Source organism: Diplotaxodon limnothrissa, linkage group LG3, assembly GCF_057381915.1.
Source record: "Diplotaxodon limnothrissa isolate DT_005_m linkage group LG3, D_limnothrissa_male_GT1.1, whole genome shotgun sequence".
NCBI classification, from domain to species: domain Eukaryota; kingdom Metazoa; phylum Chordata; class Actinopteri; order Cichliformes; family Cichlidae; genus Diplotaxodon; species Diplotaxodon limnothrissa.
Window position 1 is genome coordinate 21460321 of NC_140598.1, and position 21861 is coordinate 21482181.

The 21861-nt window shown below is 44.3% G+C and overlaps 2 protein-coding genes and 1 pseudogene across 2 annotated transcripts; 2 read left to right on the forward strand and 1 right to left on the reverse strand.

The window, feature by feature from the left end:
- Positions 1–788: 788 nt before the first annotated feature.
- Positions 789–2371, reverse strand: LOC146634898 (stonustoxin subunit beta-like; annotated as a pseudogene).
- A 2101-nt stretch (positions 2372–4472) lies between these two features.
- Positions 4473–5340, forward strand: LOC146634899 (C-type lectin lectoxin-Lio3-like). Its single transcript, XM_085349991.1, has 4 exons — positions 4473–4521; positions 4613–4957; positions 5043–5131; positions 5215–5340. Exons 1-4 carry the CDS (start codon positions 4473–4475, stop codon positions 5338–5340), a joined length of 609 nt encoding a protein of 202 aa, XP_085206117.1.
- A 15117-nt stretch (positions 5341–20457) lies between these two features.
- LOC146634900 (nuclear factor 7, brain-like) lies at positions 20458–21861 on the forward strand. The gene has a single exon (XM_085343266.1). The coding sequence runs from the start codon at positions 20470–20472 to the stop codon at positions 21859–21861; it is 1392 nt and encodes a 463-aa protein (XP_085199392.1). The 5' UTR covers positions 20458–20469.

The following is a 21861-nucleotide window of genomic DNA, read 5'->3' on the forward strand; positions in this document are numbered from 1 at the left end:
TTGCTCTCCTTCCACATGTTTAAGGAGGAAGTGAAGAAGAGTGAGTGAGGCGTCTTCCTCTGTGGGCCCAACATCAGGCAGCAGCCACGTATTTTTAAAAACCCAGCACACTGGTTAGAACTGCATTCAAAACTATTGAGCCAATATTTTCAGCTTCTATGGCTGAAACATTTTCACATGATGAGCTTCCAACAGTGAAACAGTGAGAGCATGTGGAGAGTTTGGAAACATCCCATTAAGAAAGAGAAATCAAACATTTGGATTCATTTTAATGAGCTCAGACTTGTTGAAAATGCAGAGGAGCTGGTTGTGAACTGAGCTTCAGAGAAACACAACATACTGAGATTCACTGTGAAGCTTTGAGTGGAAAAAAGACAGAAAACAACATGTGGATCCTGGAATAATGGGAGCTTCCATCTTTAAATGGTTGAAGAGGAAGAATGTGGTGGGGCGTGGTCTGCGGTGCCGTGCAGGGAGGGCGGACGCACCTGCACGGCATCCTTAATCACACCCGCCTAGTTAAAAACACGGGGACTCAGGGGTTAGGGTGTGTTGTGGTGAGATGTAAATAAAGATGGCTCCGAATGATACTCCGTGGTCCTGCCATGCCTTATTCTCGCCACAAAGAAGTTTACAAGGAACCATTTAGAAGAGTTTCAAACATCAACTGATTGAATCCATGAATCTGAAAACGTGTTTGTGAGTGAAAGAGACAGACATGTACAGACTGAACTATCTGTTCAACAGTCAGAGTGTTTCTCTAACAGGACACACTCTTTACACTCCACTCAGCACAGGGACACTGAGGAACCAGGAGTCCAGAACCAAAACCCAGGATAAAGAGTTTGAGTGAATGTGGTGTTGAAGGTGTGGAGGTGGATCAGAGTGTCAGAGGAGACTCTGTAGAAGGACAGAGTGCCAGCAGGACAGTCCACATACACTGCTACTCTGTTAGAGACAGAGGAGGAGGAGGAGATGGATGTTTCTCTATTGTTGTGCCAGACAGACTGAGGACCATCATCAGAGCAGCTCAGACTCCAGGACTGATCATTCCCTCCAAACAAACAGTCATCACTATTTCCTTTCCTTCTGATTCTTCTATAACTTATTGATATGTCAGCTCTTCCTCTCCACTCAACCTCCCAGTAACAGCGACCAGTCAGACCATTTCTACACAGGAGCTGAGGATGTATGTCAAATCTGTCTGGATGATCAGGATATGACTGAACCTCCTTCACACGTGTCACCTTCCTGTTGTTGTCAGACAGTTGGAGGTTTGAGTGTACTGTGTTTGTGTCGATTGTGAGTTGACAGGAATCTGATGGAGAGAACAAACACAATCCAGCTGCAGTTATTGATCCATCATCTGTTCATTGATTGACACTTTGATGATGACTCCTGACATGATGAAGATGGTTGAATGTGTGCTGCTTTGTTTTCATGAACCCCATTAAAAACACACTTACACTTCCTCAGACCTGGTCTCAACCATCAGACTCCAGCAGGCTCCACCCTGAAAGGAGGAGGGGGGTCAGAGCAGCACAGTCAGCATGCACACATGGACATTACATGGCTCTCATACGCACACTGTTAGACACTGTATAAAGGAACAGTCCAACATTTTCACAATGCTGGCCCTACAGCTGTGGCTCCGTCACCCCCGGCTCCCGTGCCGTCGCCTGGTCCAGCCTCAGACTCGGCCTCTGCTTCGCCTGGTCCAGCCTCAGACTCGACCTCTTCTTCGCCTGGTCCAGCCTCAGACTTGGCCTCTGCTTCGCCTGGTCCAGCCTCAGACTCGGCCTCTGCTTCGCCTGGTCCAGCCTCAGCCTCGGCTTCTGCTTCGCCTGGTCCAGCCTCAGCCTCGTCTCCTCCTGCAGCTGCTCCTCAGTCACCGCCGGCTCCCACGCCGCCTCCTGCAGCTGCTCCTCAGCCACCTTCTTCTCGTCGCTGGTGTGGTCGACCACCGGACCGGCTCAGTGGCCGCCGCCGTCTTTCTCACGGCCACCCTCCAGACCGGCTCAGTGGCCGCCGCCGCCTTCCTCGCGGCCGCCCACCGGGACTGCTCAGTGGCTGCCACCACCTTCCTCGCGGTCGCCCTCCAGACCGGCTCAGTGGCCGCCGCCGCTTTCCTCGCGGCCGCCCACCGGAACTGCTCAGTGGCCACCGCCACCTTCCTCGCGGCCGCCCACCGGAACTGCTCAGTGGCCACCGCCGCCTTCCTCGCAGCCGCCCACCGGAACTGTTTTTGTTTTGGACTCCGTCCCTCCGTCCTGGGCCCCTTCCGCCCGCCCTGTTCTGGTCTTTTTCTCTTTCGGCCGTCGGGTGCCGGCCTTTGGCAGGGGGATACTGTCAGTGTTTTCCGTTTTGTCATGTTCAGTTTAGTTCGCCACAGTGCTCTCACTTCCTGTTTTTTCCCCGTGTCAGCTTGTCTCTTGTGTCATTAGTCAGATTATGTTCAGCCCTGTACTCACCTGCTTCCAATCATTGCCATCATTCAACCTGTGTATTTAAGTTCCTCGGTTTCACCAGTTCTTGGTCGTGTCATTGATGTTCGTGTGATGTTATGTTGTCCTTTCCGTGTGTTCCCTCAGTTCAGTCAGCCATTCAGTTGTCCAGCCAGTCAGTGTCCATTCACCCTCTGTTCATCCACTCCTTATAATAAACCTTCACCTACCTGCGAGTCCTGCGTTTGGGTTCCTTCTTCCTCGCCTCCACACAACGCCTGACACAGTCATAGACAAAGTTATATGTGGAAGGTAATGTGGGCTGCAATTCTAGTCTCAACGTAGAATGTTTTTAGTTTCTTGCTAGAGCCAGTTCCTATGACACTGGAATTCAGCCTCAACTTATGATGTTAGTATCTCGTGCCAAAAACCAGACACCGACAAAATTTAATGTGAAAATGCGTGTAACTCAGCGAACAGACTAATTTAGAATTTCCAATATGCACATTTGGTATTTATAATACAATACGCTGTGCTTACCTTTTCATATTTGGACCGGCCCTCTGCTCGCCTCACGATCTCACCACAGGCCAAATCTGCCCTCCTCAGCACGCTAAAGATCCGGGTCACGGCACCAAATTGTTAAATCCTCCCAATTCTTTTAATCCTTGGGCTGAAGGAGGGTTACTCAAACGCGTATAGACTCTGATGGCCCCCATCTAGTCGTAAAAACCTAAACATCCACATACTTTCTAACTCTCAGTGAGCCTGAGCCATAGCGTATTCTATCTGAAGTGGGATCAGTCATAGCAGGAACCTCTGCCCAGTTAAGAACACAATTGCTTTTTATTAAAGCTTGGGAGAAGCCAGCAGTAGCAGTTCCAAACACATCGCCTGGCCTGTTGGCAACGGCACACGATTGGGAACTAAGAGCTGATCTGGCAAAACAGTTAAAGTTCCCCCAAAGCAGTAGTCAAGACAACACTGAGGCCAGACATCGTTCTTACTTCAGTTGTCTCCAAGCAGGTAACTCTTTTGGAGCTTACTATGCATTGGGAAGACCGTATGGAGGAAGTTATTGAGAGAAAGAGGGCAAAGTATTCTGAGCTAGAGAAGAATAGATCCCAACCCATCAAAATGGGATCTTGAGGATTCACAGGCCAGTGTGCCAAAAATGTTGTAATACATGTATTATTAGATTTACTATATTAGTTGTACATGGTTGCACTACACATCCTTGTTGCAGTTTGACTACAGAGAAGAGAAAAATAAATTTTAAAATATAACTCATTCACCAGCAGGACTTTCTTTTATGTGTTATCATTCCCTCCATTTAGACTCAAAGAACTTTGATGTTTGAAGCCACATAGTGATGTCAAACTTCCCCCAAATGTGTTGAACCAAATGTTATACAAACTAAAAGGAGAGAAATCTTTGTAAAAATATAACATGTAGAATTAAATTACCAGAAAATTCTACTTCAGTATATATATATATATATATATGTGTGTATATATATATATATATATATATATATATATATATATATATATATATATATATTTAGACTTTGTTACTTCTAACCTCTGGATAGACTCCATATAGTGTGACTATTTCAATAGTTAAAAATTTTTCAGTATTTTCAGTTATTCATCTAACGGCCCACCTTCAACAATAAAGACATTTTATTTTTCTCAAGAGGACTTTCCACTCTTCCTCCCCACTCCAGAGAATACCACTTTGTGAACCAGCTGAAGACCTGGACTGAAGCTCAGAGTTACTGCAGAGAACACTTCACTGACTTGGTCACCATCTACAACCATCAACCGACTTCTATTCTCAATATCACCAAGGATTAGTAACGGGGCTTGGATAGGGCTCTATAGTGATCGTTACAGCTGGAAGTGGTCCATGGAGGGAAAACTTTTTTATGTTGGCAGTACACATGAATTTTTGATCTGGGCTAATGGCCAACCAGACTGTGTAAATGCGAAGGAATACTGTGTGGCTCTTCAGGGACAAACACAGATGGATGATAGACCCTGTGGAGATTCTTACCCTTTCCTGTGCTACAATGGTGGGAAAAATATTTGTTACCATAGTTATCCCTACAATTTAATGAGAATTATGTGTGCCTCAAAATGAATCCTTTTTTTAACCTTTCACAGCCAGCAGTACAAATTACATCTTAGTAATGGAGAGCCGCTCCTGGTCAGCGGCTCAGTCGTACTGCAGGACATACCACACAGACCTGACCAGTATAAGAAGCAAAGAGGAGAAATCCAACATCACGCTCACTTTGAATGGATCAGGGGTTCAGTATGTGAGGATTGGTCTCTACAGGGATCCCTGGACCTTCTGGTCTGACAACACAACCTCCACATTCACTAACTGGATGTCTGGTCAGCCTGATAACCCAAATTCAGTTGAATACTGTGGAGCAATGAATTTAATGTCAGGGAAATGGGATGATGGCAACTGTGGCAGCAAAATCTATTTTTTCTGTTTCACAGGTGAGGTCCAGAATGCAAACACTGTAAGATCCTGTCATCATGTAAAACACTAATGTTTGTGTTGTTATATGTGATTCATTTTTAGCAGTGACAAAGCAAACAGTGGTGAAAATGAAGCTTCAGTCAGAGGCAGACATGCACAGCACAGAGATCCAGCAGCAGGTTTCACAGCAGGTCAGCAGTTCACTCACCAACACAAACTTGACACAAGTTCAAACTATGCTTCATGTTTTTCATCATCTGCACATTTTGTCCAGCTGTCAGGCCTCATGCTGTCAGAAGGACTGACAGACTTCAGGATTCGTTGGAGGAAAGTCCAGAGTTACCATGACAACCAGTCAAAGAAGCAGGATGTGGACGGTGGCTGCAAAACTGAAAACTGACTGGACTGAACCACTTCATGTGTGAAGTTAATAACATGCTGTGCTGAGCTGTCTCATCCTTTGAATCTTTCAATATTTCAGAGTGTAAAGTTCCACCAACAGCTCATTTGTTCAGCTGCAGTTGTAGTTTGGTAGAAATTCTTTTATCAGAGGTCCACTCACTAGTTTTCCTGATAGGCTCTAGTCCCTTGCTTTGTTTTGCAGCGTCTCTTTCAACACTTTAGACACTGTCCTTCTGTGGACGTCTCTGCACAGGCTTTGTCTGTGTGCAGTTTATTAGGATCCATAGTTCTGTTTCATTTGACAGCAACCTCTGCTGACTTACACAAATGATGGAGAAGAAAGTGAAGAGAGCCAGAGATCTGCTTGAGGAGGTCAGGAGGACAGCAAAACATTTTACTGTTTATGTCCTGTTTCTATTTCTACTGTTTGAAAACTATAACAGCCATGAATTCAGTTCAATTCAATTCAATTCAATTCAACTTTACTTATATAGCACCAAAATAAGTCACCTGAAGGTGCTTTATGTTGTAAGGTAGACCCTACAATAATAAATTCAGAGAAAAAAACCCAACAATCATATGACCCCTTATGAGCAAGCACTTTGGCGACAGTGGGAAGGAAAAACTCCCTTTTAACAGGAAGAAACCTCCGGTAGTACCAGGCTCGGGGAGGGGCGGGGCCATAGTAAGAACTGCAGGTGGTGGGTAAAGTTTGTGCTGGTGTTGCCATAGTTACTGTTGTGATCTTAGTTTTGACTTGTATTTTCGCCTGTGTTAACATTTTTGTCTACTTTTTGTTTTTGTAGCTTTCAGCTTTCTTCATGATATATTTGAAAGGGTTTTAATGTGTTCTGTGGTTTCATTCATGTTTTTGTGTTACAAATAATACACAGCTTTTTGGGTTGAAAACGATAAATCCATGTAGGCAGGTATAGAAAAAGTAATATAAAATGAGAGAGAAATATTAAAATAGTAAGTGAACAGAACGGTTTAACCATTATTTATTTCCTTTTCTAAATTAATTTCTTATTTAATAATATAATTTGACTTCAACAAATTTATATTTTGCCAATATTTACATCTTTGTTTGTTTCATTAGCTTAGCTGGAGTGAACACATGAAAATAATTTCATTTTATTTATTTGAACTTAATTTGTGGTGTAGGTAATTTGATTGTGCTTTTCTGTTAATAAATGAATGAGTCATTTGTGTGTTTTGACACTGAGTGATAAATCAGGCGAAATTGCTACAGATCCATGAAAGTAAAGCTAGTTTGACACTGAAGCTTTTTTGTTTCTTTAGTTTTGTATGCGTCTTTGTAAGTTTGATGTCCATGTCAAAATCACAGGCATTCAAATGTAAAGGGCCTTAAGTTATATGTTAGTTATGAGAATATTCATGAGTGTTGCGCTTATGCTTTATTATAGAGTTTTGTTAATAGATCACTTTTCACCAATGGTAGTAAAAGTTCCAATCTCAGCGTCCCTGCTCAGACATGATTTACTTATTTACACCCAGGAGAAAAACCTGGGTGTAATTAGCTAACTTGTACTACTTGTTAAGTTACTTTGATGTTACTCTGTAAAATGATCTAAAACACGCTGTCTCATAATAGAAACCTGAGGCTACAGCCCTACACACCAACAAATCCCTCTCCTAGTGAGGACGCATGTGATCTTTCTCTGTTAGGTATGAACACAAAGCAAAGAAGGTGTGGCTGGAGTGTATCCCAGCTACCATGGGGTGAGATGCATGGTACACACTGGAAAGGGCGCCATCCTGTCATTGATTTAACACAGGGGTGTCAAACTCCAGGCCTCAGGGGCCAGTGTCCGGCACGTTTTAGATAACACCCTGGGTGAACACACCTGAATCAAATGATTAGTTCATTACCAGGCTTCTGGAGAACGTCAAGACATGTTGAGGCGGTTATTTACCTTTAAATCAGCTGTGTTGTATCCAGTGTTGGGACTAACGCGTTATTAAGTAACGCGTTACAGTAACTACGTTATTATTGTGGTAACGAGCACGGTAACTAGTTATTATGCCAAAATCAGGAACACGTTACTCGTTACTGGGATTTAGATAGGGTCGTTACTCGTTACTTCGTGTGGTGGCTATCGTGGAGCTTCCACAGATTCAGTAACATTAGCAAGTGGTGGAAGCCAGCAGGTGGATGAAGGAAAGGGGAGGCAGGAGGAAAAGAGACCCGAGGCGGCCGCCGGTCCAAGTGTGAACTGAACTTCAGGTAAGAAGTTATGACCTGCAGTCTCTCTGGGTCAGATATAAACCAAGTTTAGGTGGAGTTTATTTTCGTTATGCTGACTTTTTCCGTACTGCGTGCTAGCTAGCATGACGGAGTTTCTATACAGCTGGGTGGTGCTATGAAGTTAATGATGTTGAACTTTATTTTGTTCATAAGTTATTAGAGTTGCCAACCGTCCCGTCTGGTATTCAGAGAAAATATTACGCGTTTCTTATTGAGGTGAAAAGGAACAGTTTGTCCCGTAATTCAGCTACAATGAAAAAGACACAAAGCTGGAGTTCCTCTGTGTCTTTGCTGCACAGCTGCCTCTTCTTCTTTCATTCTCCCCCCTCCCTCTCCCGTTTCTACTTCAATCATGAAACTGATCAATGATCAGCTGATCGGCTTTTCTCTCTTGTTTATTTATCGCCCACTTTGCGCCAGAAAGAGGAAACCAGCGGATGTTGCGCTAAACAACAGCAGCACGTTTAATCTTGATCAGCTGCTGTTAGAATTTATTAAATATTAATTTCTAGTATCAGCTGATGTTTGCTGGAGCCACAGCTGTAAACCTGCTGGTCATGATATGGTTTGGTTATCTGGTGAGAGGGAAACATGAAGATGAAACCAGGAGATGTCCTTACTGAATCATCAGAGCTGAACAGGTGATGGAGAAACAGGTTTACCTTTTAGGTGACATGAATGAGTTGAACTGTTTCTGAGAGACAAATAACACCAGGATCCTTTTTTAGGTAGCTGACAGCTGGTAACTGTGCAGGGGCGGGTCTAGCAAAGTGTTGCCAGGGGGGCCAGGTAGGGCATTAACAGGGAGAGGGGGGCACAAAGAAATACTTTTCTTTCTTATTCTCATTTAAAATGTCTCGCTTTTATTAAATAATTATCTGAATCTTACAACAAACGATTGATAGATTGATGCATATATACCATCAGAACAGTGTACATCACTGTCACAACAGCGTTTGTTTTCATTCAAAGGCTTTATGATTTTTCCTATAATGGTGGGCCGGTCTCTAGTCAAAATGCCCGGGCCAATTTTCTGTCCCAGTCCAGCTCTGTATGCAGCTCATCTGCGGTCTGGTGTTACCTACATCTTCCTATTCAGAAGGCAGAATTTCCGAGTTCTGAGTACAATCGAAAGCACCACGACTGCAGTTTTTGTGTTGGATGTAAAAGGCGCACATGACGCTGTGACGTAGGCTAGAATCATGGCGGCGGTCAACGACGGTCCAGGCGTGGGATTTCTCTCGTGGAAATGTGCACATTATCTTTTCTTTTCTATTGGTCGGTGGCACAGTGCACTTGTGGCAACTAAGCAAGCTAGAAGACTGGCAAAGTTATGGAAGAAACACATTAACAAGAGAATTCTGAGTAAAACCAAAGTTACTTTCCCTAGTAACTAGTTACTTTGAAAGTAACGAGTAACTTGAAGTAACTGAGTTACTTTTGAGAGAAGTAACTAGTAATGTAACTGAGTTACTATTTTAAAGTAACTTACCCAACACTGGTTGTATCAAGGACACATCTAAAACCTGCAGGACACCGGCCCTCGAGGCCTAGAGTTCGACACCGGTGGTTTAAAACATAAAGACGAACGACTATCCAGGTTTTAGGTTTAGAAAAGAACCGGTTCTGTTCCCTGTGAAATAACATAACTTAACTGGAATAAATTTAAAACGTTTGCGGAATCCCACAAAACACGCCTTTATTTCTTTTGCTTTAATGTCCCATACGGAGATCCGTAGGACATGAGCGCCCCACATGACCGCTTACAGCAAACCTCAGCAGAGTAGCGACAGCGGGAGAAGAGTTGCGCGTGCGCAGACATGGCTGCCGTCCTATGAAGCAAACCGAGCTCACACACAAAGTAAGTATCGCTCCTGTTCCTGTCGATCAAACACCAATAAAACAGCGTCGCCTCAGCAGCCATGTGTTCAGCTGAGTCTCTGAGAGAGTTCATACAGGAGAGGCTGGCTGCTGTCTGTCAACAAATCTTCTGCGAGGTTCAGAAAACCATCGTCCAGTATGAGGAGGAGATCCAGCGTCAGCGCAGACTGCTGGATATCAGCCGGAGACCCAACACACACTCACACGGCTCAGGTACGGACACGTGTGCTGAGCTCAGGTTCCTCTCTGTTGATGAAGACATGAAAGCTCGTCAGCGTCTCCGGGATTTCTCTGATGTTAGCTGGGAGCAGAAAGCTGTTACCTTGGTGATTAATTTTATTTCAGAGTCTAATTTGTGTAAAATATCAGACACTGGGCATCAGCTAAAGACTGCAGTCAGGTGTGTTTGGCTGTCTTTCACAGTCGTACTGAAACATTCAGTGCAGTTTGAGTTCATCTGTGAGATTATTGTGTAGCAGGAGTAAAACCCTGAAAAGAAATAAACGCCTTGATGCTGATAAAGCAGCGAGTTTAAGGCCAGCGTGTAGTTCAGGTTTTTAAGTCTTGAGCTGCCCCTGATTTCCTCATATTTTGGTAAACATAAATAAAATATGTGACCCGAGGGAGGTACCTATTTCAATAGGATGGAGCTGTAAGTATATAGTCAGTTCCCCCAACTGGGCAAAACACTATAAAAAGGAAAATCTTCATTGCTGTCTCCACCCAAGCTCACCACCACGGTGCATGCAAAAGTGGCAAGAAAAAGACGAGTTTCCGTGCAGCGCCTTCGCTGTCTGCAACGATATATTAAAAAAATAAAAGTAAACCACTCTCAGCTACAATCAGTACACACATTGGTGCCTACTGATACAATGAAGAAAAACAACAAACAAATAAACAAAACAACATCGACAGCCACAGCTGTCACAATAATCTTCAGCTCTTTGCTGTCGAGTTAAACCAGTCTAAAACAAATTAAAAGACCTCGGCCTGCAGCCAAAAATCCATCCAGGCAAAGCAAAGCTGCAGCATCTTGGCAATCTGTAAATGAAAACAGGACATCACTTACACTGAACAGTTTACCACAGCAGGAATACCCCTGTTCACAAGTTAGGGTCACACCCTAATAAGTATCGGCAAGTGGTGGCGGAGTCCACTACACATTTCTCTGTAGGAATAAAACAGTGTTTCCTTCTACAAGAGTAAAAATGACTTTAAGCCTCTGCCAAACTACAGAAACTCAAGTGGGACATGTTCTGTTGCCTAAAAGGGGAAAATTACCGACAAAGGTCAGGTCTCACCTGTCACATATAAAAAGAAGAATTTGAAGCAGCTGTTCCAGAGAGTTTAGACTTTCAGTCAATTTTTTTTCTTTATGCTTTTGTGGAGTCAGATTAAGAATAATTAAAGAGACTAAAACACCAAATAATTTTTAATGATTTCATTATTACCATATTGTAATTTATATTTTTGATGGCACAACAGGGTAAAATGCCTGTGAAACAAAATTGATAAATTCAGTCTACAGTGTTGTTAAAGTCTTTACCCCCCTTCCTGATTTCAGAGACTGCGTCTTCTTCTTTTGGCGTTTACTGGGCAGCTGGCATCCTCGTTGATGCATTGCTGCATCTTCTATTTCAGTCCATTATTACACTCTTAAATCTTACTTCTCATTCCTTCATCTTTCAAGATCTTGCAAAGCTTGAAACGAACTATTAAATTAGTCATAGACGATTTTGATAGTTGACGTAATCGTGACTAGTCTACTGGTGACAGCCCTATTAGAAAGCAAAAATGAGTGAATGTGGCATGTTATTTGTTTTTATTTTATTTTAAGGAGTTTTTTCATCATCTTTTTCTCTATTTTTCTCTTCAGAATTCCAACAGCTTCATGTTTGTGGGAAAGAGGAGCCTCTGACAGAACAGCAGGTCTTTAACCAGGAGATGATCTCCAGTGTGGACCAGGAGGATCCAGAGCCTCCACAGATGAAAGAGAGACAGGAGGAGGAACCCTGCAGCAGTCAGGATAGAGAGCAGCTGGGAGTGAAGCAGGAGGCTGACGGTGTCAGAACTGATGATGAGTGGCTCAAACTGCTGGCGACCATCTGGAAACCCGAGATAAAGCTGCACAGAATAGGTCTGTAAAACTGGGATGATTCACAGGAAGAAATAAAGGTCAGAACTTTAATAAGCAGCATGAATGAAAATTTGACACTGAACCTACATTGTCTAAGTCTAAGAAGACGATTAAGTCTGAAAACCAATCACGCTGCTTCAGTAACAGAGTTGATTGAGATATTAACTGTTCTTAAAAATCATTGAAAGCACAGAGATAAGATATTTCTTTGGAACAGAGATGGGAACAGGTGATTGTTGTGTAAGTCTCAAATCTTTATCCTCAACTCTGAAGTGAAGTCTGAAAGTCTGAAACTGTTGCAAATATATCCATCCATCCATCCATCCATCCATCCATCCATTCGCTTCCACTTATCCTTTTCAGGGTCGCGAGCCTATCCCAGCTGTCATAGGGCGAGAGGCAGGGTACACCCTGGACAGGTCGCCAGTCTGTCGCAGGGCTAACACACAGGGACAGACAACCATTCACACTCACATTCATTCACACATTCACACCTTAGTGGCAATTTGGATTATCCAATTAACCTATTGCAAATATATGTTAGATTTAAATAACAGACCATGTGTTCTTTTAAAGATCTGTATTATTATTAGAGATTAGAGACGTTCAAGCCAAACAGCACTTCGATTCTGCTGCAGGACAATGATCCAAAACACACCAGCAAGTCCACCTTAAGAAAAATAAGATGCTGTGGCGTGACCATAAAAAGCTGGTTTGCTGAAAACCCTCTAATGTGGCTGAGTTATAACAATTCTGCAAAGAAGGGTGTGCCACAGTTCCTTCACAGCTGTAACTGACTCATTGCCATTTAAATGCTTGACTGCAGTTGTTGCTGTTAAGTGTGGCCCAACCAGTTATTATGTTTAGGGGGCAATCACTTTTTCACACACTGTGAAGGTTTTTATTTTTCACCTTAAAAAGACAGTTCATACTAAAAACCCAGCACGTCTGGTTGAATTGCAAGAATTCTGCAAAGATCAGTGGGTCAGATTCTCACTATGTAGAGACCTGTTAATCAGTCAGATCAGAATATATTTTCTCAGGTGTTTTTTTGTTTTTATATAAAACAACAAAAAATGTTTTCATTTTTCTCTTCAGACCTTCAACGACTAAATGTCTGTGAGGAAGAGGTGGAGAAGGAGGAACCACTCACAAACCAGGAAAACTATAATGAGGAGAGGAGCTCCAGTGTGGACCAGGAGGACCCAGACCCTCCACAGATTAATGAGGAACAGGAGGATCTCTTTTTTTTTTTTTGCCTGTCCCATTTGGTTCTTTAGCCATCAGAATTGTTGTCTGAAGACCAACAAGGATACCCAATGGATTTACTTTGCCAAATGGATCATCGTGGCATTGCCATATTGGTCCATTTGATCGATCTTTGTTTTTATTATTTATTATATTTTATTTTCAGATGTAACAGACGGGACAGACATGAGTGAGGGATAGGAAAGGGAGAAAGAAAGAGGAAGGAAAGGAAAAACAGAAGGGGAGAGGGACAGTGAGAAAGGGGGGGAGAAAAAAAAAATCTCCTGGATCACCTGTTGAGAGAAGAATAGAAAACAAGCAAAAAAACAAAAAAACAAAGCAACATACTAAACACAACACCATCGCATTAATCTAGTTAAGTGTAAACAGCAGTAAATACTAAATATTCAATGTTGTTGTGCAGCACGCAGGACAGACAGCGCACAATGTGCTTCGAAGTAGCAGCCAAGAAAGGTGTAATTTAAGTCAGTGACAGGGGATTTCTACGAATCTCCCAAACAGTTCATTTTTTTTTCTCCGTCTTTTTTTTTTACTAAAAAAAAATTTCCAAGCGCACCATGTGCTTTGAGGCAGCAGCCAAGAAAGCTGTAGTCCGCGTCTGTGAATACCCATGTGTACACCTGTGTGCATACCTGTGTGGATCAGCATGCTTGCATTCCAAAGGTTTCTCCATGTAATGATCTGCTAGGGAGTGTGGGGAGCCACAGCCCTGTCCTCTATGGTATGAAGCAGGTATGGAGGAGATCAAAACTCCAGACATCCAGAGGCCCCCAGAACACAAGAGACCAAGGAAGACCCACAGAGGGGCAGCCGCGCCACTGTTCCAGTAAGAGCTGAGGAGAGTCCCAGATGAGGGCTCACTCAGCAGCCGCGGAGCAGAAGCCAGGGGGAGTTGCAGTGACATGCCCGTGAGCTCCGCCGGCAGCCAGCTGTGCCTGAGTGACCGAGCCCCAGGCCGAGAGGCCGGGGGCACCCCACCTCCGAAGTGGCCCGAGCGAGCCCCAATAAGCAGCCGCCAAGGAGTGAGCCGGTGTGTACCCGGACGCCCACCCCCAGACACAAAGAACCACCAACGCACAGACACCTGAGGAAGTCCGCCACCGGCAGGGGAAGTGGTGGTGGGTGGAGATAGGCCCTCCAAGGAACAGGAGGATCTCTGCAGCAGTCAGAAGGGAGAGCAGCTGGGAGTGAGGTGCTTTGCCTTTCTCAGCAGACAGTGCATGCGGATTTAACGTTGTGCTGTGTGGAATAGAGATGGGTTATGCTCCCAGACCCATTCACCAGGTCTATATCAAATCAGAGCTCGTTACGGGATTTTTCCCCGCCGCAGTATGTCCGACCTTACCCATAGAGGGGGTGGCCATGTTGCTAGGAAATGATGTTCCGGGCGGATTAGTGCGTCGTAGTCTGGAGGTGCTGGATGAATCATTGCAGCAATGTTTTAAGCATGTGGTAAGTGCTGAGGAAGCTAAGAATGACCAACAAGCCTATTTCATAGAACAAGGTGTGCTAATGCGTCAATGGTTTCCATTGGGTGCTAGGAGTGTGGACTGGAGTAAGGTTAAGCAGATTGTCATACCCACGCTGTATCAGTCAAAGATCCTGGCGCTTGCTCATGAAAGCCAGTGGTCGGGACATTTAGGCATCACAAAAACGTATCAGTTACTATTAAAACACTTCTTCTGGCCTGGCATGAAATGTGATGTGGCAGCTTTCTGCCGTAGTTGCCATGTGTGTCAACTTGCGGGTAAACCAAATCAGGTTATACCCCCTGCACCATTATGTCCCATCCCAGTAGTCGATCAACCATTTGATCACGTCATAGTAGACTGCGTAGGTCCACTACCAAGAACAAAGTCGGGAAACCAATATTTACTCACCATTATGTGTGCAGCTACACGTTTCCCTGAGGCTATTCCACTGCACAAAATTACGGCAAGGTCAGTTGTGAGAGCCCTTACTAAGTTTTTTTTCTACATTCGGCCTGCCTAAAGTCATCCAAACAGATCAAGGTTCTAACTTTCAGTCTAAATTATTCAAGCAAGTAGCTAAAAGCCTACAAATCAAACAGGTTGTGTCCTCTGCCTATCACCCAGAATACCAAGGAGCTTTAGAGCAGTGGCATCAAACCTTAAAAGCCATGCTCCGCAAGTATTGCTTAGAGGCCAAAGTGGATTGGGATGAAGGGATTCCCTTTGTGTTGTTTGCTGCTCGCAAAGCCGTCCAAGAGTCACTCGGGTTCAGTCCCTTTGAACTAGTGTTTGGCCACACGCCTCGCAGCCCACTTAAAGCAATAAAAGAGGAACTTTTGATCCAGGAAGGGAGCCCTAGAGTGGGAGTGACCAAGTATGTGCAAGATTTCCGTGAGCGTTTGAGTCAGGCTAATGCTCTGGCTAAGCAGCACCTCACTGTTTCACAAGGAAAAATGAAACGCACTTATGATAAGGCTGCTGTCAAACGACAATTCCAGACAGGAGATGAAGTACTTGTTCTCTTGCCTGTCCCCGGATCATCTCTTTCTGCTAAGTATGAGGGGCCTTATGAGGTATGTGAAAGAGTAGGAGAAACTGATTACATAATCGGCACGCCAAATTGAAGACGCAAAACCTGTATTTGCCATATAAACATGTTAAAGTTATACCACTCCCGACCCCAACCAAAACCCACTGTGCTCCTGTGGCCATCTTCAGTCACTCAGAGGGCGAAAGCACAGACGAGGCTGATGGTTTAAAAAGAAACTACTCCAGTTGTTCTAAGCCCCGCTTGCCTAACTCTGAAGTGTTAAAATCATTCCGGAGTCAGCTTGATCACCTGTCTTCCGAGCAACAAGAAGACGTAGCTAGTTTGGTCCATGAGTACCCCTGTTTATTTGGCGATGTGCCAACACGGACTACAGTGCTAAAACATGACATTGATGTTCGCAAAGCCCATCAAACAACACCATTATCGCGTAAATCCAACCAAACGTTTGTTGATGAAACAAGAAACTGAGTACCTGCTACAACATGGTTTGGCAGAGCCCAGTCAGAGCCCCTGGAGCTCACCATGCTTGCTAGAAGCGAAGCCAGATGGTTCACCTCGTTTTATCACTGACTTCCGCAAAGTAAACGCCGTTACTGTCCCTGACTCTTACCCACTCCCTAGAATTGAGGATTGCGTGGACAGTATTGGAATCGCCCAATACGTGACTAAATTAGACCTTCTCAAAGGCTATTGGCAAGTCCCCTTAACCAAGCGTGCTTCTACCATTTCAGCTTTTGTAACGCCTGACACCTTTTTGCAGTACACTGTCATGGCATTTGGGATGTGTAATGCACCCGCGACATTCCAGAGATTGGTGAATAATGTCCTCTATGGCCTTTCCAACTGTAGTGCTTACCTAGATGATCTGGTAATATACACTAAAACATGGTGTATATTAACCACTGAACCACTGAACATCCAAGGTATGGACATTGAGGCTGTGGACAGCTACAGGTACCTTGGTGTTCATCTGAACAATAGACTGGACTGGACTCATAACTCAGACGCCCTCTACAGGAAAGGGCAGAGCAGGCTGTACCTGCTGCGGAGACTCAGGTCGTTTGGAGTGGAGGGCCCACTCCTGAAGAAATTCTATGACTCTGTTGTGGCTTCTGCTATCTTTTATGGTGTGGTCTGCTGGGGCGGCAGCATCTCTGCTGGGGACAGGAAGAGACTGAACAGGGTGATCCGAAGGGCCAGCTCTGTTCTAGGATGCCCTCTGGACCCAGTGGAGGTGGTGAGTGACAGGAGAACGGCGGCTAAGCTGTCATCCCTGATGGACAACATCTCCCACCCCATGCAGCAGACTGTGACAGCACTGAGCAGCTCCTTCAGTGGGAGACTGCGGCACCCACGGTGTGGGACGGAGAGATTTCGCAGGTCTTTCCTCCCCACTGCTGTCAGACTCCATAATAAAGACTTTAACTGATCAAGCACACACATCCATACATATGCAATAATACTAAGTGCAATAATCCTTTCTGTCATCGTTGTATTTTTACTCAGTTGTATATAGTATTTGTATTTGTATTCTATTTTTATCTTATTGTATATTTATTTTATTTTATTCTACTGTATATAGTATTTTATTTTATTCTATTCTGTACAGTTGTGTACTGTATTTATTCTTATTGTATTCTAATTTTTGCCTCATAACTTTTGCACTGTCCACTTCCTGCTGTGACAAAACAAATTTCCCACGTGTGGGACTAATAAAGGTTATCTTATCTTATCTTATCTTATGGTCGGACCATTTGTACACTCTGCGCCAAGTATTCTACCGTTTAGCTCAGGCTTCTTTAACCCTCAATCTAGCTAAATATGAATTTGCTAAGGCCACAGTGACTTATTTGGGCAGAGAGGTGGGACGCGGGCAGGTGCGACCTCTTAACGGCAAGGTTGCAGTGATTATGGAGTATCCCACGCCTACCACCCGGCGGGAGTTGCGCAGATTCCTGGGAATGGTGGGTTATTACAGGAACTTCTCTAAAAACTTCTCCTCCATAGTCCAGCCGTTGACCAACCTGCTAAGCCCTAAGGTTGATTTCCTATGGTCTGATGAGTGTCAGGATGCCTTTGAAAGTGCAAAAGCCCTCCTATGCCACACTCCCATGTTAAATGCCCCCGACTTGACGCGTCCATTCAAATTAGAGGTTGATGCCAGTGCTGTTGGGGCTGGGGCAGTACTGTTGCAAGAAGACTTGCAGGGATTGGACCACCCCATTTGTTACTTCTCCCGCAAGTTTAACAAGCATCAGGTAAACTACTCCGTCATTGAAAAGGAGACATTGGCCCTGTTGCTAGCTCTTCAGCACTTCCATGTGTACTTGGGGTCTGGCACATTACCCGTTGTAGTGTACACTGATCATAATCCACTTGTATTTCTTGGCCGAATGTTTAACCACAATTGACGACTCATGCGATGGGCCTTGCTGCTACAAGAGTACAATTTGGAGATTCGGCATATAAAAGGATCAGAAAATGTGCTAGCTGATAGCCTCTCCCAGTTGTGAGTATGACTTGTTCTGTTGTCTGCTGGGAGTCCTGTGCCAGCCTTCTTTTATGCAGATCACAGTGTGCCAGACCTCACGGACGATTGGCTGCCTGGAGATCCCATGACCACTCCAAGACCAATTGACTGGCTGATTGTCTGCACCTGGGAGTATAAAAGGCTGAAGAGCCTTCACACTATGGGGAACTGCTGCTCTGAAGTGAACATGCAGTGGCCTCCTCGTCTGCTTTGCATGTGAACGTTGTTTGTTAAACCTGTTTGCTGTGTTAAACCTGATATACAGCTGACCTTAGTTTTACTAGAGTCTTGTGTTTGATTTGAACTGTTTGTGTAACCTCTGATATTCAGCTGACCTTAGTTTTATAAGAGTCTTGTGTTTGCTGGCTCACCTTAGTTAACCCTTAGCTTTTATTTGGTGTGCCGCCAGCTTATCTTAGTTAACCCTTAGTTTTTATTCTTGCCTGTTCTTTTCATTGTGTGTTAATTGTTTCCCCGGTGGTCTGTTGAACAGCCCCGTCGGTTTTTGGTTTAATGTTTGTAATAAAACCCTTTATTAACTCAGATTTCGTGAGAGGGCTTGTGTATGTTTCTCCCCTCCTGTCGCCTAGCAGAGTGTGAAGCGCTTTGTGACCGCTGTGAAAAGAGCTTAATAAATAAACTTCAATTACTTACCTCTGAAAATCAATCAATCAATAATCAAACAGTGAGTTTGTGTGTTTTACTTGGTGTGTTTCAAAGATGGAGGCCACGCTGCTCTCAGAGGACTGTGTGTGGTAACCTTAAAATCACAGACCATCCTTTGGTTCTTCTTCTGGTCCTGTGAAACTTCCTGTGTGGTGCCTTTCAAATTAAAAGCCCTCCCTGACTGTAAAGACTGGACTGTGCTGCAGCTGGTGGAGCAGCACAGTCTAGCTGTGCAGGTGTGTTGTGTTTGATGGAGGACTGAAGTGTGTCCAGCTGAGCTCTCTGTGTGCTCATATATACAGATGCTGATAAACAAATGTTTGTCTTTGGACCCTGTTACTAATCAGGACCTGCTGTGTGTTTCCTGTCCACAGGTCTACAAAGAGTCACACTTCCTGCTGTGGTTCAGATGTTCAGCGTGTTGCTTTGTTTCTCACATGTTGGCTCCACGGTCTCTGCTGCTGTGGGCTGATGTCATGCAGCAATACAGCTGCTCAACATCTGGCCTTGTTTTCATCAGCAGTTATTTGACTTTTACATCACATGATATTTGCATGCAACCTTCAAAGACGTGTGGAGAATTTATTATTTCTTTGAGAGATTTTTTAGTAAATAACAGAAAAAAGAAAGTAAGAGAAACTTTATTCTGTAAAACGTGAAAAATTCCACACACATGTAACTCACCACTGTGTGAACATCACAGGGGAGAAATCGTTTCTCTGAGTCAGAGATGAGTGTCAGTAACACAAAAGTAACACTCAGTGTCATGCAGTGACTTTTACACAACCAGATCAGATGAACCAACTCACACTAAAACATGCATTTTGCTGCAGTCTTTACACTTGTTTCTTTTCTTTCTGCTCTTTTATATATTTTGTAAAAGAACAAAAAAATATTTTATATCAGCAGCAATTTTTCTCAAACTGCTGCATCACAGCTTTCATGCTGTGACCTGCAAGTGAAATGAGATAAAAGCTCTTTATCAGTAACTTATACAACTTCTGGCAGGTTAATGTCTGAACTTTGGAGTGAAACACACCCTTAGTTACAGGAAATAACACCACTGTCTGTAACAAAGTGAATCCACCTTAACACCACCTGTGTGTGTGTGACTGCATTACACTCCCACTGCTGGGAACCTGAACAAGAACCAGAACAAAGTCTAAAATACAAGCTGACAAACAGCTGCACCACCGAGTGACACTTTATTTTATAAACTTCACAACAGGTTTCATGTTGTGACCTGTGGAGGTGAAAAGACACAAAAACTGTTTTACAGCTTTTGCGCTGCAGGAAGGATTGAAACACACCTTAGTTAAAAGTCAAACAGCAACATTTTCTCCTCCCCTCACGTCACTCAAATGTGACAAACCAGGAAACAGGAAGTTCTTCGTCCTCAGTAAAGAGAGACGCACAGACGATCAGACTGAGCTCAGACCAAACTAGCAGCTTCCTCATTGGAAAAGTGTAAAAGAAAAACAGCTCCGTCACTGCTTTCATGCACTGACCTGTGAAAGGGACATGATATAAAACCTGTTTATCATTAACTTTTACAGCTTCTGGCAGGCTGATGTCTGAACTTTGGACTGAAACACACCCTGAGTTACAGGAACATTGGTTGTTATAACTGAGAACTAAACTAGCAGCTTCCTCTGAGTAAGTCCAGCTACAGGAGAGAAAAGTGGAAAACTCCAACACTGCTGCTTCAAGCTGCTGACGCTCCACACACTGAATGTGAGTTTGAGCAGAAACACGACTCAAAGGAAGTTTCAGTGAAGGTGGTAGAGGAGGGAGGGGAGCCAGGACTGACTGTACTGCCTGTCTGCTGTTTTCAGCTTCACTCACAGACTCAATGGCTTCCAGATCAGAGGAGGATCTCTGCTGTCCGGTCTGTAAGGAGGTCTTCAGAGATCCTGTTATTCTGTCATGTAGCCACAGCTTCTGTAAAGACTGTCTGAAGATATGGTGGAGAGAGAGACCAACACACGAGTGTCCAGTTTGTAAGAGAAGATCTTCAAGGGATGATCCACCTTTAAATCTGGCATTAAAGAACCTGTGTGAGTCGTTCTTACAGGAGAGAGATCAGAGAGCTTCAGAGGCTCTCTGCAGTCTGCAATATGAGAAACTCAAACTCTTCTGTCTGGACCATCAGCAGCCAGTGTGTGTCGTCTGCTGTGCCTCAGAAAAACACACCAATCACAGATTCAGACCCATCGATGAAGCTGCACAACAACACAAGGAGGTACTTCAGGAAACTCTGGAGCCCTTAAAGAAGAAGTTAAAGGTTTGTGAAGAAGTTCAAGTGAAGTTTGATCAAACAGCAGAACACATTAAGGTCCAGGCCCGACACACAGAGAGGCAGATTAAGGAGCAGTTCAAGAAGCTTCACCAGTTTCTAGCAGAGGAAGAGGAGGCCAGGCTGGCTGCTCTGAGGGAGGAAGAGGAGCAGAAGAGTGGGATGATGAAGGAGAAGATGGAGGCTCTGAGCAGAGAGATAGCAGCTCTTTCAGACACAGTCAGAGCCACAGAGGAGGAGCTGAGAGCTGAAGACGTCTCATTCCTGCACAACTTAAAGGCTGCAGTGGAAAGAGTCCAGCGCTGCCCCCTGCTGGATGATCCACAGCTGCCCTCAGGAGCTCTGATAGACCAGGCCAAACACCTGGGCAACCTGACCTTCAACATCTGGAACAACATGAAGGACATGGTCTCCTACACTCCTCTCATCCTGGACCCAAACACTGCAAATCCATATCTCATCCTGTCTGAAGATCTGACCAGTGTGAGAGGAGGAGGAGAGAGGCAGCAGCTTCCTGATAATCCAGAGAGGATTGATTTTTACAGAGCTGTCCTGGGCTCTGAGGGCTTTAACTCAGGGACTCACAGCTGGGATGTTGATGTTGGAGACAGTACATTGTGGGTACTGGGTGTGTTAGCAGAGTCTGTGCAGAGAAAGGGAAACAAACTGTCTGGAATTTGGAGAATAGGGTTGTTTGATAATGAATACTACAAAATCTCACAATCACCTCCTCACACTCATCTCTCATTCCAGCAGAAGCTCCAGAGGATCAGAGTGAATCTGGACTGGAACAGAGGAAAGCTGTCGTTCTCTGATCCTGATACTAACACACACATACACACCTTCACACACACTTTCACTCACAGGATGTTTCCATACATCAGCACTGTTGATAAAGTGAAGGTGTTGCCGTTGAAGGTGTCAGTGTCAGTGCAGCAGATGAGTTGA

Bases quoted from the DNA above. Each gene is read 5' to 3' on its own strand.
- LOC146634900 (XM_085343266.1), top strand. From the start codon at position 20,470: ATGGCTTCCAGATCAGAGGAGGATCTCTGCTGTCCGGTCTGTAAGGAG.
- LOC146634899 (XM_085349991.1), top strand. From the start codon at position 4,473: ATGGATGATAGACCCTGTGGAGATTCTTACCCTTTCCTGTGCTACAAT. The intron at 4,522-4,612 runs GTGGGAAAAATA...AACCTTTCACAG, and splicing joins CCCTTTCCTGTGCTACAATG to CCAGCAGTACAAATTACATC. The intron at 5,132-5,214 runs GTCAGCAGTTCA...CATTTTGTCCAG, and splicing joins AGCAGCAGGTTTCACAGCAG to CTGTCAGGCCTCATGCTGTC.